At 37.6% G+C, this 16,950-nt stretch overlaps 1 protein-coding gene across 2 annotated transcripts in view; it reads right to left on the bottom strand.

Annotated features, from left to right (window-relative positions):
* Positions 1-16,950, bottom strand: part of sft2d1 (SFT2 domain containing 1) — a 28,673-nt gene that overhangs the window by 11,219 nt on the left and 504 nt on the right. Inside the window, exons 1-6 of one of the 2 annotated variants that reach the window (XM_056249473.1) lie at positions 16,035-16,204; positions 14,984-15,070; positions 10,171-10,256; positions 5,210-5,291; positions 3,318-3,353; positions 3,168-3,226 (exon numbers count right to left, since the gene is read on the bottom strand). In XM_056249473.1, the coding sequence (XP_056105448.1) occupies positions 3,168-3,226; positions 3,318-3,353; positions 5,210-5,291; positions 10,171-10,256; positions 14,984-15,070; positions 16,035-16,100 (416 nt within the window). In that variant the 5' untranslated portion in view covers positions 16,101-16,204. Of the gene's footprint in view, positions 1-3,167; positions 3,227-3,317; positions 3,354-5,209; positions 5,292-10,170; positions 10,257-14,983; positions 15,071-16,034; positions 16,205-16,950 lie in introns of those variants that run through there. The other variant, XM_056249481.1, reaches the window with a different exon arrangement.

Here is a 16,950-nt window from a genome sequence, read left to right as displayed (position 1 = left end):
GTTCATTTTCATATATCATGTTTTTTTTTTTTTACTTGTAACAAACAACTTGTAAATGTCCCAATTGGGAGAGGGTGTGCAATTTTAAAAGAGTTTAAATAAACTTTCTTGTTATATATTTTTGGATGTATTGTGAATTAATAAACGTAACTGGTTGTGTACACTTGGCACATAATATCTAAATATCGATTAATCGATCGATATAGCCCTGAATCGAATCGAATCGTAGAATTGTTTGAGGTATCGGCAAATATCGTATCGCTGGCTGAGAGAATCGATATCGTATCGGATCGTGATTAACTGTCCGATTTACACCCGTCATGTACATACATGATCGTGCATGTGGTGGAGGGGTGCGATTTTCGAATAATAATCAACCCAGCTATCTTCGAATATTATTTTTGCTTGAAAATTTCGTTTTGTATAAATTGTATCTTAATTTTAATCAATGTTTCATCAACAAATTTGCCTGGATTAATAAATAAGAAGCAAATATAGTGGACAATATAGCAGGACACGGAGGCGCCGGCGCGTGCACACTATGAAGTGTGCATTTCTCTCTATAGGCGCGTTCGCTACTGCGAAGATGGCGAGTCTGCATCGTCAACTTTATCAATTTATGAACAATTCAAATGTTTCATGCATAATCATTACTTTCGCCGGTTATTTGTGGCAAGCTTTATTTCAGGTGTTGCGTGATATCTCTGCGCCCAAGTATCAGTGCTTCGCCTGTGCTTCCAAACATGCATTTGCCCACCTATCTAAATGTAGGGGAGACCGTGAATAACCCCAATTTAAAAAAAGAAATGGTGGAGTGTTCCTTTAAGGCTAGCCTGCCTGGGCCTGGGCCTGGCCATATTTGAAACGTCTCACTCAATCGTTCGTTGTTTAGGTCTATATTACAGCCGTTCTAGGCGTGCGCTTTATTTGAAATGCTTAAATGTTTAATAACTTTCAAACGGTAGAGCCTGTTCCTTTATAACATAGCCAAAGGTCGGTGTATTTTTGCTTTATACATTTTAGGCTTATTCTCAAATTCATATTGTGTTAGGGGGGCGGGATTATTACGCAATTTTAATCGGACAATTTGACCGAAGAGATTTAATTTTGTCGGACATTTCCTTTTTTTCCCGGCCAATGTCCGGTAATTACCGGACAACGGAAACCCTGCCATATGCACAGCGCTACCAAAAGTGCTCAGCTCAGGTCTTAAGCTAGAGAGATTTAGGATTTTTGCCTAGTAGTTTTCCAGATTCCAGGCACATTCATGACACATGTAACACACAGTCACACAAATATCATGAGATCACATGAACAATGAAACTTTATCTTGAGATGAAAGGTTAACAGGCTGGGCTTGTGCATGTACATGAGGAAGTACTGTATGACAATTCAGATGCCAATCAGACTCAAATGTGTTTTTTTTCTCCTACCTTTAATCTGCAGAATCAATAATAATTAAAACTATTATATTAAAATTGATTATATCATAGGCTTACTTCCGAAAGAGTGTAAATGCTTTAAAAATGGTTTTCTGTTTGTAAGATCCATCTGACATGTCAATGTCTTCAACAAAGTGTTTTGGGGTGGGAATGGGATCTCTAATTATTGAAGAAATTACTACTTTTAACAATGAATATCGATCAATCAAACAGTTGATCGTAGCCATTGACCGTCAACTCTCTGGTAATTAACATTCTTCAAAATATCTTCTTTTTAGTCAAAAAAATTAAGAAATAAACTCATACATGCAGGTTTGGAAAAACATAAGGGAGAGTAAATGATGAAAGAATTTTAATTTTTGGGTGAACCAACTCTTTAATGCTATATCACATTAAAAACTCAATGTTTATTTTATTTGGTTACTTTTAAAGGCCAATTCACACTGCACCGACAGACGGAGACCAGTAGCAACAGACTTTGTCAAGTTTTGTTGGATCAGTGTTGTCCCTGTTGGCATTGGTCACCGCTTGTTTTTGCCGATTTAACATGTTGAGTCATGGAATATTTGAGAAGTGATGTACTGTAATTAGGGGTGGGACGATACAGGTACCTCACGATTCAATTCTGTGGCGATATGTGGTCCACGATATGATAATATCACGATTCGCGATATCTACGATATTCAATATATTGGAAGAAATTTCATCAACGATATATCACGATATATGTGACTGAAAAGAAAGATTAACAATGCATGTGTACATATTGAGAATTAATATACCGTAAAACTTCCCGGGTTTTTATTTTCCCAAATCGTCGAACTGCACCGGCTTGTATTCGAGACAGGCGTCTATATGAGACAGGCCTTTATAATTTAGTGTTGAGCTGTTGTTCATTGAGTTTAGGCGAGTCTCTAATCTCTAAAAATCTCGAAATGCTCCACGTGAAACTGCGGTCTTCCGAACTTTTACTATCGTGTCAATTGATTTTGATTAATATGCGCGAGGGAGAGAGAGCAAGACAGCGCTCGTGTTGTTTGAAGACGTGAGAGTGCGCGCGCGCGGCCGTTGCGCTCTCTCTGCTCGTAAAACCCGAAGTGTCTCCACACTTTAGAGTGGAAACTAGCGGGTGGGTCTTTGATTCGTTTTATATTGTTTTCCGCCATTCTTCTCGCTTCTCTCTGTTGTTGTTAGTTAACTTGTGTTCTTCACCGGCCGCTGTTTGCGCCACTTTACCCCTATTTACTCGAACAGCGCCCCCCGCAAACAGAATGGTAGATATTGGGTAGTGACAGTGACACTGACAACGGGTAAATTAATCATTTTGTGTTGTAATAAAATATCGATATTGGGCGTTAGTGTATCGATTATTTATTGCGACAGAGAGCACAACAATATATTGCAATATCGATTTTTTTGCCCACCCCTAACTGTAATCTGATGATTGTCCACATTGGTGCAGTGTGAATTGGACTTTAAGGTTTTATCAAGACAACATTGCAAGTTTGTCTCGAAAAACTTTCTATCAGTTCCACTGATAGCACACACAAAAAAAGAAAAAAAAGAAAAAAAAAGTGAACAAAAAAACTAATCTGAAATCTCTGACAAAAATAAAAAAGAGAGAGAGAAATAAAAGAGTTTATGGTATTTGTTTCAAACAATAATTATTTTATTATTTGAAACAAGCATTTTTTAAAGGATGGTTGACAAATGTCTATCACCTACCATGTCATGGCCAAGAATTGCAAAATGCAGAAAAGGATCGCCAGACCCTTTTTGTGCCACTGCAGGGAGAAAAAAAATGAGTAATGTACATTTTCTCAAGTGAATAGTACACTAATTATCAGCAATAAACCTCTTTTGTATGAAGCTTACCCAAAACACTGCGCATAATGTCAACACAAGGCATAGCTGGGGGAAGAGCAAACACAAGGTAAGAGACTGTGATCAAATACCCATGAGGCATAGCAAAAATCATTTTAATAGATATATACTTGCATTACATGTGGAAACAATGACCTATTAAAGTGCACCTATTATGCAAAATTCACTTTTACATGGCGTTTGAACATAAATGTGTGTGTACAAATGTGTGTGTACACAACCACCCTATAATGATAAAAAATCCACCCAGTGCTTTTTTTAAATCCCCATAAATCATAAGCACTGTCTCAGAACGAGCCGTTCTCAGATTCGGGGCAATGTGACGTACTTTTGCACAAGCCACGCCTACGATTGTTGATGGACACTGCAGCTTTAGCATAGACCCGCCCTGAGTGAGCTTGTGCACAGTCCGTCAGTGTTTCAACGCCAGAGCAGCTGTAGACAAGAATGTCTTCTAAGCGATTGAGGTGTTTTGTTGTTGGATGTAAGAAGAATGAACATAGCAGTCTTCATTTACTCTCGTTGCGACTCGGCTTACAGTCTCCGTTGCGATAGGCCAGACGTTACTGATCACGGCAGAAATGAAAGTGCGCATTTTGTGACAGCTCAATGAGTCGTTTTACAGATTTTTACAGAAGCACACACAGAAAAGGTGTGTATATATTTGTTTACTGTTAGTTGTAACAAGTGTTTTGTGTAATTCGCTGTGTATGTTGATGATAATGAAAGGGAGAGAGAGTATAAGAAGTGCGCATTAAAGTCTTATCCATAAACTCTGTTTATTCAGCTCTTACTGTGACTCTCTGGAGTTAAACTAACGCTTCAGCTTTTGTGTGATGTACAATAATCTTCATTAAACTCATCAGTATATTTTTGACCATCATTCGGACGTGGTCCGCTATAACAGGCTTGTACTAATAGTGGATAAAAGCAAGATGAAAAATAAGTTATAACCGTAATAAAACTATTTTGAGCTAAAACTTCACATACACACTCTGGGGGGACATCAGAGACTTATTTTACATCTTGTGAAAAGGGGCATAAATAGGTGCCCTTTAAACAGCTGATGATGTGTAAACAATATAGGAATAACCCAGATAATATTATATTTGTGAAATGAGTCAAATATCCATTATTCTCTTCATAGGTCGTGGTAATTCAGAGTAATTAAATAGCTAGTAAAGCACTTCATATTTTAAATCTATAATGAGAATTACAATAATGATAAAAAACATTTTAAGAAGGTCTAAGACTCCACACAGTGCCAATCATACTTTTCAGCACAGAAAAATGCAACAATCATTTGATAGTCTGGTTACAACAGCTTTATATCGTGCTGTGCTTGAGTGAGTGACTGAGTGTGAACAGATTCAGACCAAATCAGATTATAACGGAAAGTGATTTTCTACAGCAGTCCTTTGAATCTCTTAATGCCTCGTAGTCCCCTTAAGACCATCCAGATTTGTGACTGTAAAAGGCTGAAGCATTCCTTTAGCACTGCTAACCTGCGTGTGCATATCTGTAATGTCCCAAGCAAGCCGTTTCCTGTGTGTATATGCTGGTGTCATATCTCTCGTCTCATATTTATATGCCTGACACAATCAATTATACAGTTTAACACTCATTAGATACAAATATTTAATCACCTTTTTTTTTTAAATGTTTCGTTTGAAAAGTGTGCTTGTGCTATTTAAACCCATTTCACCTGGTTTGACACTTTGTTATCTAATACAATGACAAGGTAAAAAGAACATAAGGAGAATATCTAATAAGGATGAGTCAACTCTTTAGCTATGAGGTTAAATTTGCCTTTCTAAAATGGCTTTTCTCATTATCTCTCCAGTGCTGACGCAGTGTGGTGTGTGCCAGAGGCTCTTTCTTACCAGCATCATAATGGTGGCTATAATCCTGGTGGGCTCAAACATACGCTTCAGCTGTTTAAGTGGACCCATCAGAAAACAGGTGCTGTGGAAAAACAGTGACACAGAATGAGTTCAATTCGCAAGAGGACACGTGTTTCCATCGCTCACAGTAACACTAAAAGTGCATTAATAACTTACAAAAGCAAAATCATTTGTTGACTTTCTTGATATTTATACATTTCCTCCAAAACGACATAAAGGTGTCATTTTAACATCACTTTGACCAAACAATTTCTATAGCCAACCAGAGTGACAATGTTTAATTTAATTTTTGTTCTACTTTTCTAGATACCGACTGCTTACTACACAATAATGACTGTTCTGTCTGTCTATGCTATTGTGTATCACTCTGAGCTTTTTAGATACAGATTTCAACAGTAGTAAAAAGTTTACTGGGAAAAGTCCAACCCAGACTCACTGGATAAACGTGTCTGTAGCGGCATTTCTGCAAACTGATAATACATTGCGTCCAGCACGTTACAATACTTTCAAAGTTAACTTTTAACTGCGCTAAAAAAACCAGATGACCATGAATCCGATAAAATGTTTTAATACGTTGGTTGGTTGTTGTACGTATATCGGCAGTTCTGAATTGAAATGTCTGGTGAGTGGCGCTAAAAGGTTAATGCTCTTTCACGTTTGAAAATAAAGTCCCACCTACACTAAACCCTACACATACCCAATAGTGTTAATAAAAGCAAATGTAGCATAAAAACACATATTGACAAAAAATTTACTTTACAACTCGAAGACATTTTCGACGCTGTTAAAACATGTCAAGGACGCATAATCTAATGTCTAGGCAAATTTAAGACACATTAGAATCATTGTGATATTAATGTTGCTTATTTTTATACCACAAGCAAAATCAACACAAATATATAATATTACCCAGACCTTGGTTTTTAACCATTACAAATATTTAATCTCCTGACCTTAGAAAAGCAAAATCTTATTGATATTCATTTGAGTGACAGGAAGACACCAACTGCACAAATTAGCATAATTCCTAAATCCATACAGCCCTTTTATTAATTTATGGTGCGAGACATCAGTAAAATCAGTTAGCATTGCAATGACGCAGAAGGGGGTGCAGACTCACTGAGAGTACCGTAGATGGACTGTGCTCAGGTCTCAGGGGGCTGAACCCATCTACCCTGCATTACTCAAGCAACCTTAACCAGGACACTCATTAGATCACAGAAACACTAATGCATGAGCCAGCCATGATGTCATCCTCTCTCCTATGAGAACACGCATCTAGGGCAGCCATAATCTGACATTTTCTAACATTCCAAAGAAGAAACAGGGCTTGCTGTCTTGCTTCTCCTTTAATCTACAGTATGAGTTACTTCAAGCTAAAAGCAAACAATGAAGACTCAAATGATAAATGATAAAACATGCCCAGGTAATATTTCACAAGTAATGACAAACTTCAGTTCAGACCAACAGGTCTTTTCGATGTAAATGCAGAGCTGTAAATAAATATCATGATCTGAATCATCTTTTCAGTCTGGGTCACAGCCTTTAAATGAAGTTTCTGCTAATGTCATCCCTGTAGGCTTCCAAACCGCTACCATGACCAGAACCAATGTTGTGAGTATTTAAAGCGGGTAACCCAGACAGCATGACCTGTCACACTAAAGACTTCACCTCTGTCAGGACAAATCTCTGAATAAAGACAGAGTCTAGTTACTAATCAAACTAGACTGGATTTTTACTTAAGTGGCCGAATGGCTCAGTTTAATCATTTCTTACAGAGTTAAGGCCTTCAAAGTAAAAAAGCAATCTTCAGATATGCGGAGGTGCGGTATGGGAGAACGCCAGGGGAATTCTTCTGGGTCATTTTTACATCTCACTGCCCTGGTTACTAACTGGGTCTCTTCCTTCTTCCTACATCATTATTGGAAATAGCTGACCGCAAGAGTACATTGATACACCAATGTCATGCTTTTCTGGAATTTTAACTACATTATACACATTTTACACCCAGAACATTCCAGTATTTCACCCTAAACTCAAAAGCAAAAAAGAAAAAGAAAAAAGAAATTAAATTTACACAAACTTTTTTTTTCTTCAAAATTAACAATTTAAATAATGAGTCAATACATCAATCCTTCTTCCAACACACGTTTCTGCTTTACTCTGATACACTATGGTAAGCTTAATATAAGCACTAATATTTTAGACCACGCGGGATGGTTTTCATGGGAAATTGCGTACTTGTCACTCGCCAGTACGTGACTTATCATATATGTAAATAGAGAAAAGTTGATCCGGCTACTTTGACGTGTATGGTGTGGGAGTGGCAGGCTATAAAAAAAATAATAATAATAATAATAAATAAATAAATAAAAAATTACTCCAAACAGAATCAGTATTTTAACGTTTCTGTTCATGTGTTCCTTCTGTAACATTATAGTTCCAAAAACAGTTTGATTAGGAAAAAAATACCGGCAAAACCCGGTAAACACACCACCCTGGATATAACCTGCCATGGTAACATATTGTTGTAGAGCTGTGTTGGAATTTATTTTCAAGGAAGTACCGTGTCTAAAGCTACAGTAATACTGCTAAATGAGTAAAGCTACAGTAACATCTACAGCTAGTCAGCTTGAGATCCTTTCCTTCTAAACTAGTTATATTTCTTAAGCCTAGTAGTGAATGTTTTATGAGCAGTAGGATAATCTCTCTCATTTTTATGAGAAAGAGCCATATTCATCCGCAGTCAAGTAGAGCCGAAGCATAACCAAAACAATGTTCTTTTGCTAAATGCATGCAGTTGTTTCTTTTTAACCGCTAGAGGGCCAAAAGCTACATAGTGTACCTTCAATTATATTATTATTATATATTTGATTTTGTATTCATGATGGCCATGGTATGAGCAGCAGGATACATCTGGCCTTGACGTCTTCATGCAAGAAGACCTAGTTTCTTTCTCAATGTGTTATATCTTTCCTGTAAGTAATAAAAGTTGGTGACACCTGTACTAAACACTGAAAAATTAAACATCAGCTGTGTTATGATGAGGCCTGTTGGGTATGGTGTGTGTGTGTCTCTCTCTCTCTCTCTCACTCCTGCACGCCCTAATTGAACGTGTCGGTAACGTGTCCCGTGGTTGGCCAAGATGGAACTGCGCGTCTTTAAAAAAAAGGAAGAGACGTGGATCTGGCAGAGAGAGGAATGTTGTTCATTGCGCTGTCGTTGAAACTGTTGTTGTGTTGGAAAGAGAACTAATTCCGTGTAGTGACTTATAAATACTGTGTTATTTATTTTCCTCTTACGTTATTTCCCCTGGTTTGTTGTTCTTTTCTCATTTATTTTGTAAAGTTTTCTGTAAATGGTTTTCTTTTAACACTCAACGTGGCTGAGTGTTATTATAATTATTGTAAATGTCACTGCGCGTCAGCACGGAAGCCGTAGGGGTTGGGGTGCCACTTTTTCTTTGTTGTGAACATATGTTTCCTCTCGTTTTGTCTAGTAAGGGAGTCCGTTTAGATTCTGTAATTTTGTTTAAAGGTTTTTCTTTGTTAGGATAATAAGTTCTTTAAAAATAGGTAGACTCAAGTTTCGTTATTTTGGCTTCAACCCAACCCTGAAATTAATTTGCGTCCTTTTGATGTCTTGGGCTGATTGTATTAATTTGAACAACTTGTTTCAAAATAATAAAAAGAAAGAAACAAGAAGTCCTGTTGTAAAGACTTTATTTATGTTATTGTCCTGGACCCTAGACCTGGGACGTAACAGCTGATCAAAAAAAAAAAGACCATGCAGAGAAAATTCAACCTTTCCACTTAAAATATTGCACTAATTCCAGACACTGTTCAGCCTGCTGGTGATTTCAGAGAACCAGACAGACCTGTTTCAGTCTTTGGGAATAGAACATCTTGCCACATGGCAACTTAACAACATTGTAAGAGGAGCCCCACTGAAAAGACAATGCATGTCAATGGGAGCCAAAGAACATTTTTGAAGGGAAGTTACAAGTGTCTGAAAAAAAAAGTGTTATATTCTCATCTTTTTAGCCGATGGATTGACAAAGCATTCAGCAATCGCTAACAGATCATGCATAATTCAATTTTCACAAAAAGGATAGAACATAGAGCCTAAAAAGGTTTTTTTTTTTGTTGCACCAAATGGTCTGTGAAAGAAGGTGCTGAAACTTCAGGAAATAACAAATGAGCTGTTACTTTCAAAATGATTTTGGTAACACTTTACAACAAGGTTCCATTAGTTAATGTTAGTTAATGCATTGAGATAATGCATACACTGCAACAATAAAGCAATCAAGCAATTTATAGATGTGCTATATAGTATGTATGCCCTACAAAAGTATACTGCATGTATGCTATACTATCCAATTTTATATAAAGAGCTGTGCGATAAGTAACAGTTACATTTTGCAGTGAAATAAAAAATAAGTCAGGCAGTTAAGACTTGCTATAAGGTAGATATCGCTTTACACGAGTATACTTTATGCATACGGAGAAAAGGGTAACAGGACTGCAGATTTAACCAGAATTAAGCGGTCACTCAATAGCGGCTGAACAGTTTGGGACCAAATGTTGTGGTTATTGATTAACATTCCCATAAATTAAAGATATATATGATTACTACGATAATCTTGGATAGTTTGAATGGTTGAGCCTGCTTGCAAACACTAAAATGTTATGTCTGCAAAACTGTTACTATTTATTTATTATTAAAAAGTTTCACTATTTGTTCATTTTATGTTAGATAATAGTTTATGTAACATACCTAATCATTTTCCCAGAGAAATGTGGGATTTGTGTCTATTACCTGCTCCATTAGTAGTATTTAATATGCAGTAAATCACACCCACAAAATAATGACACTGAATCAACATCTAAGAGACCGTGTCATCGTATGCATGTCCTATACGCAGCCATAATTACACTTACCTTGAAATTGCTGCAACGTTTCCAAGGGTGTAGAATACAGCAAACAGGTTCATGCCAGCTTTAGGCAAGAAAAGGAGTGCAGTTCCCTGTTTCAGAAGATGTAATGTGGCTTGTCAGTCTTTTTCCAAACATTTCAATCAAACAAAAATGTCTTGTCTGTTATAAAAAATAAAATCATTCTGATGTACAAACTCAGAGAAATTCAGAGTTTGTAAATGAACACATTAAACAGTTGTGCCACCTAGTGGTGTTACAATGCTTTGGCATAGAGCACTGACTAGACTACATAAAAATACAGAGTGGGCCCAAAAAGTGTTAGGACACTTAATTACACTTAAAACTGTATGAATGTTGTTGCATCAGACAACAAAATATCACACACAGTGGCATGCTAAATGATTCTTGAGCTTTGACTTGTCTAGAAACAGGTGTCAAGGATTTTTACTGGATGTATGATTCATGCAGCTTGGTATATTGTACAGCAGTCTACTTGTAGTTTATGGTCGTTGCTGTAGGTGTTATCAGTAATAGTGTTATCACTCTACTCTACTGCGGCCAGACCACATACAAACTGAAAGTAGGAACAGGGTGGCGTCATTAGGGCGCACAGTTCACCCATTTGTGATCATGGTTTTACATGTGTTGCATTGCATGAAATGCAAGAACCAATGGTGTGTTGCTGTCAATTACCCTATCTTTTGTGTGTGTGTGAGAAACCAAAATCTTAGCAGTTATTCAAACTTCTCAAATATTATTTATGATCAGGTATTTACAAACTTGCCTCAACTTGCCTTAAACTCAAGCGTGAATGAGATTTGTTGGGAAGATTAGCTTTTAGTCAAACAAAAATATTGTATGGCTTCAGGAAAACATTTAATAGAAATATAGTGGACATGTCTTTATAGACTACTTAAATTGTGTGTGTTTTCTGTTGTTGTTCTTTTTGGAGCTTGGCAGTACAAATAATAACCATACAATTTTGTTGTTTGGAAAAGAAGAAAAAAGAAGAAAATAAATTGGGGTTGAAACACCATGAGGGTGAGAAAATGAATTTCATTAGGGTGAACTATTCTTTAAAAGGGACATATCATGAAAATCTGGCTTCCCGTGTTTAAGAGCTATAATAGGGTCCCCGGTGCATCTACCAACCCAGAAAACGTGAAAAGTGCCAACCCAGTAACTTTGTTTTGGTGAGCCTTTCTCTGAAAGCATGTCAAAAAATAAGCCGATCAGATTTCGCTCCCCTTCTACCGTAGGAAGAGGATATTAATACAATATTACCGCCACATAATCTGCACTTTCCACCCATGGCGCCGCCATTTGGTTTTCACAAGCGACAACAGTGTAACCAGTTCTAACGCAATGGCAAAAGTTCGAGCAAAGCATGTACTGTAGTTGGCTGCACAGACGAGCACTAAACGCTATTTGACCAAAAAATGTCACAGCTGTCTTATAAAGTGAACTGTATCAACTTGTGTAAAACTTAAACATGACGAGCGAGCGTACATGCAAAGTCGATGAGATGAATCAATGTAACCACAACAACTACATAAAAGTATCCACTAACCATTTAGAAACGTCCAGATGCGTCTAAAAGTTGCAACCTCTTCCTGAGTCTCTCCATAAGACTGCACTCAGCTAAGGGTTATTTCTGAGATTGTGGATGAGTGAGATTATTTGCGTGTTTTGTTATTGTATCCGAAGCTCGTGTAAAGTATTGTCCCTCTTCTGAACGGGGCGGGGAGCAGCAGCTCATTTGCATTTAAAGGGACACTCACAAAACTGCACGGTTTTGTTTTACACCCAAAAAGGGGCAAATTTGACAATGAATGTTGTTGCATCAGACAACAAAATATCACACACAGTGGCATGCTAAATGATTCTTGAGCTTTGACTTGTCTAGAAACAGGTGTCAAGGATTTTTACTGGATGTATGATTCATGCAGCTTGGTATATTGTACAGCAGTCTACTTGTAGTTTATGGTCGTTGCTGTAGGTGTTATCAGTAATAGTGTTATCACTCTACTCTACTGTGGCCAGACTAGTGTTGTCAAAAATATCGATATTTCGATAAATATCGATACTGAAATATCTGAACGGTACCAATACTAATTTCCCGAAGTATCGATACTAGCCGAGCAGTCACTTTCACTTCTCTCAAAAGGCGCGTTGACAAACACCACACGTGACGCACTCGTCTCATTCGCTCTGGTTAAATAGCAAAAGTGAAGTGAATGGAAAGATGGCGAGGGCGGCGCCCCCGCGACCGGCTTTGGTTGATTGATAAAGAACACCGCGAGCGGGCATGTCGGAGAATAGCGCGGACACGCGTAAAAAACACACCGCGAGCGGGCATGTCGGAGTCGGAGAATAGCGTGGACACGCGCTACACACCGCGAGCGGGCTGCGGGCACCCAACAGATTGTTTGACTATCAATAATCCCTCACATCACTCATTTTTTTAAATTATTGTATAGGTGTAAACAGACTTAAGGAACAGGCTCCAGGGGTAGGCTACTATTTAGCAGCATGTGCTCAGCATCAGGGGTGTTTGTTGTTTGGACAGACCTGCCCCCACTGCTAAAAAAAGTCCTCAAGGAAACACTGTAACTCTTCTCATTTGAACTTTTCTGAAACATTAACCAAGATGGCCTAGTATTGTTGTTGATAAGAGTCTGTGTTGTCTCGTTTTAATTCTTAAAGTTAACATAATCTGACTGAGGAATCTTAGACAAGTAAATATTGTAACTGTGGTCAAATGTAAATTAACTGGTGCCTATTTAACTTTATTCAAAAATTATTATTTAATTCTGCAATTTTCCTTCATTAGCGATTATCATCAATTTGATTACACAGATATTAATTAAACTAAACAGCTAGACAATGGCATCTCTGAATTCAATAATGACATGCCTTTAACTGAAAATTGAATGTTTAATCTTATTATTATACATTACTGACTCTCTATCCTCCAATTTGATACTGTTAAGTGCTTTTTTGTTACAGTATATTTTAATCTTTGATAACAGTAGGTAATAAAAATACATCATGTTAGCTCTGGTCCAATTAAAAAATATAAACAAATAGAACTCAGGACATTTTTGTTCATGTAAAATATACCTCATTGTCATGTTCTAGACTTGTTATATTTAGCTTTAAATTAAAAAAATACCCCCTTAATATTGTGGCAGTTTTTTCTCCGTGGTATCGAAAATGGTATCGAATATCGATATTTTTCAAGGTATCGTATCGAAGTTAGAAATTCTAGTATCGTGACAACACTAGGCCAGACCACATACAAACTGAAAGTAGGAACAGGGTGGCGTCATTAGGGCGCACAGTTCACCCATTTGTGATCATGGTTTTACATGTGTTGCATTGCATGAAATGCAAGAACCAATGGTGTGTTGCTGTCAATTAGCCTATCTTTTGTGTGTGTGTGAGAAACCAAAATCTTAGCAGTTATTCAAACTTCTCAAATATTATTTATGATCAGGTATTTACAAACTTGCCTCAACTTGCCTTAAACTCAAGCGTGAATGAGATTTGTTGGGAAGATTAGCTTTTAGTCAAACAAAAATATTGTATGGCTTCAGAAAAACATATAATAGAAATATAGTGGACATGTCTTTATAGACTACTTAAATTGTGTGTGTTTTTTGTTGTTGTTCTTTTTGGAGCTTGGCAGTACAAATAATAACCATCCAATTTTGTTGTTTGGAAAAGAAGAAAAAAGAAGAAAATAAATTGGGGTTGAAACACCATGAGGGTGAGAAAATGAATTTCATTAGGGTGAACTATTCTTTAAAAGGGACATATCATGAAAATATGGCTTCACGTGTTTAAGAGCTATAATAGGGTCCCCGGTGCATCTACCAACCCAGAAAACGTGAAAAGTGCCAACCCAGTAACTTTGTTTTGGTGAGCCTTTCTCTGAAAGCATGTCAAAAAATAAGCCGATCAGATTTCGCTCCCCTTCTACCGTAGGAAGAGGATATTAATACAATATTACCGCCACATAATCTGCACTTTCCACCCATGGCGCCGCCATTTGGTTTTCACAAGCGACAACAGTGTAACCAGTTCTAACGCAATGGCAAAAGTTCGAGCAAAGCATGTACTGTAGTTGGCTGCACAGACGAGCACTAAACGCTATTTGACCAAAAAATGTCACAGCTGTCTTATAAAGTGAACTGTATCAACTTGTGTAAAACTTAAACATGACGAGCGAGCGTACATGCAAAGTCGATGAGATGAATCAATGTAACCACAACAACTACATAAAAGTATCCACTAACCATTTAGAAACGTCCAGATGCGTCTAAAAGTTGCAACCTCTTCCTGAGTCTCTACATAAGACTGCACTCAGCTAAGGGTTATTTCTGAGATTGTGGATGAGTGAGATTATTTGCGTGTTTTGTTATTGTATCCGAAGCTCGTGTAAAGTATTGTCCCTCTTCTGAACGGGGCGGGGAGCAGCAGCTCATTTGCATTTAAAGGGACACTCACAAAACTGCACGGTTTTGTTTTACACCCAAAAAGGGGCAAATTTGACAAGCTATAATAAATGATCTGGGCTGGGGGTATTTTGGGCTAAGATTTCACAGACACATTCTGGGGACACCATAGATTTATATTACATCTTGTGAAAAGAGGCATCATATGTCAGCTTTAAAGACTAAGGTAACAACAAATGAAATGACTGTGGGTCTTGGAAATCAACTAGGCCAATATGAGAGCATGGCAGATGAAAGAACAAATTACTGGACAGATAAAGACCTTAATGGGGAAATAATGAGAAAAGTTAACTCACAAGTATTGAGCACAAGATCCCTGATGCGAAACAAATGACGAACCACTTCAACCGTGTGGTGAAACCGAGTGTTGTGCCGTCCAGGATCTACAGAGAAGAATCACAGGATGTCACATGGTTCATAATGCCCCACCAACAAAGACCATAAGATCATGCTTTTAGCATGCTGACTGCATCTGATTCATTAAAATACCACTGACCCACAGGAAGAACAAGACAGGAATCAAATGTGCTATTGTTCTTGCTTTTCCATATAAATGGACACATGCATGTATCAAACTAAATTAACAGGATTTGCTTAACTGAATATCTACAAAGAACACATCACTGCATTTTTACTGTTACAGGATGTTTTCATAGTATTAAGTTTCATCATGGTTTCATCAATGAAAATATGATTAGTCATGATATGAACTCTTTTTAAGACACTACTACTGTATGTAAAACATACCTAGTTGCATTTAAAAGGACAAAACAACTATAGAGAGGGTAAGCAACTGTTTATAACCCAGTGTCAGATATTTCAGAGAATAAAACAACATCCGGAGGTCATGACCTTACCTCACATGATCCTTTCCCTCAGGAAGCATGTAAAACCAGCAGTGTTAACAAATATCATTATCACATAAACATTTGCAAACAAATGGGTGCAGCAGTAATGTTCAAAAAAGAGCAACATTACAATGCAATCACTTTATGTAGACAAATACGCCTAACAAAAATGTACTCTGGTATTTATATGATTTGTTATAGCATGGTGATATCATGTTGTTGTTTTTTAACTCCGTAACGTTAATGATGGTAATACCATCAATCATAGTATTCTTTGAAGGACACTAGAGTATCATGTTATATGGATATGGTAAGTTAATCATTCACGTCCATTGTATTACTGGTCATCTAGCATCATAGTACTTTCGTAAGAACTAAAATGAAGTTAAAAATACCAACGCTGTCAAGTTACAGTACTAGACAAACTCTGTGGGGCCTCTCGATTACAGACGCAGAAAAACTACAAATAAACACACGTTTAACGTTACTCTCCTAATACCTGAGCTGTAAGTCCCACTTCTTCATTCTCCTCTCGACCACTCAATACACGACGCAACTTGTCCATCGTTGCTCGTCAGATGAAATATCGTTCAGTTGAAATTATCCAACACTTCCTCGAAGTTCAGCATTGACACAAATCAGACGTTACTTTTCCCCGCCCGTATTCCGTGAGCTCCGCCCTTCATCGCACTTCTGACTGATATGGTTGGGCGTACTATAATGAGTGACTTCTAAACTACCCAATCGTAGACAGATTTGGAACATCGATAGCCAATCCTGATACAGAAGGCGGGCATTGCAAAAATGTAGGTGGAACGTGCATGCGCAGCCGCAGATTTTATGATCTTATCTGTCGCTTTTTTGACGTGTTCGACCGTGTGGACAAGACATGCTCGCGCAGTGGTCTCAAACTCAAGGGTTTAGTCCCAACCAACTCGCCTGCTTGGACGTTTCTAGTAATCCTGAAGACCTTGTTTAGCTGGATCAGGTGTTTAATTAGGGTTGGAGCGAGGGAGCTAAACCAAAGAACCAAAAACTTGGCTATACGACTTTGGCTAAACTCTGCACTGCCCCCCCTGGAATTGAGTTTGAAACATTTAAAATCGACAAACAATTAACGTTACTCAATTTAATTGCTTTCGATTTTGTACCGTTTGTTTTTTGACTCCAGTCGTCAGGATGGAGAAAGTAGGTATATGGTGTCTTTCTTTTTATATTCCTTCACTATTAAAAGCTCACGACACATTTGTAAGGGAATCATTTTCAAATGGACACAAGACTTGAAAATATCCCTTCCACGACCATGTTATGAATATGTTAATGCAGAACGACTGGTCAGTTGCACACAGTCTAGTCTATAACCACATACATTTCAAGAAATGACATGGTCCTCATTTACAGTAGGCTAAGACCAC

This window comes from Rhinichthys klamathensis, unplaced genomic scaffold, assembly GCF_029890125.1.
Source record: "Rhinichthys klamathensis goyatoka isolate OS25496 unplaced genomic scaffold, OSU_Roscu_1.1 h1tg000003l_1, whole genome shotgun sequence".
NCBI lineage: Eukaryota > Metazoa > Chordata > Actinopteri > Cypriniformes > Leuciscidae > Rhinichthys > Rhinichthys klamathensis.
This window is presented reverse-complemented; position numbering and strand designations above follow the sequence as displayed.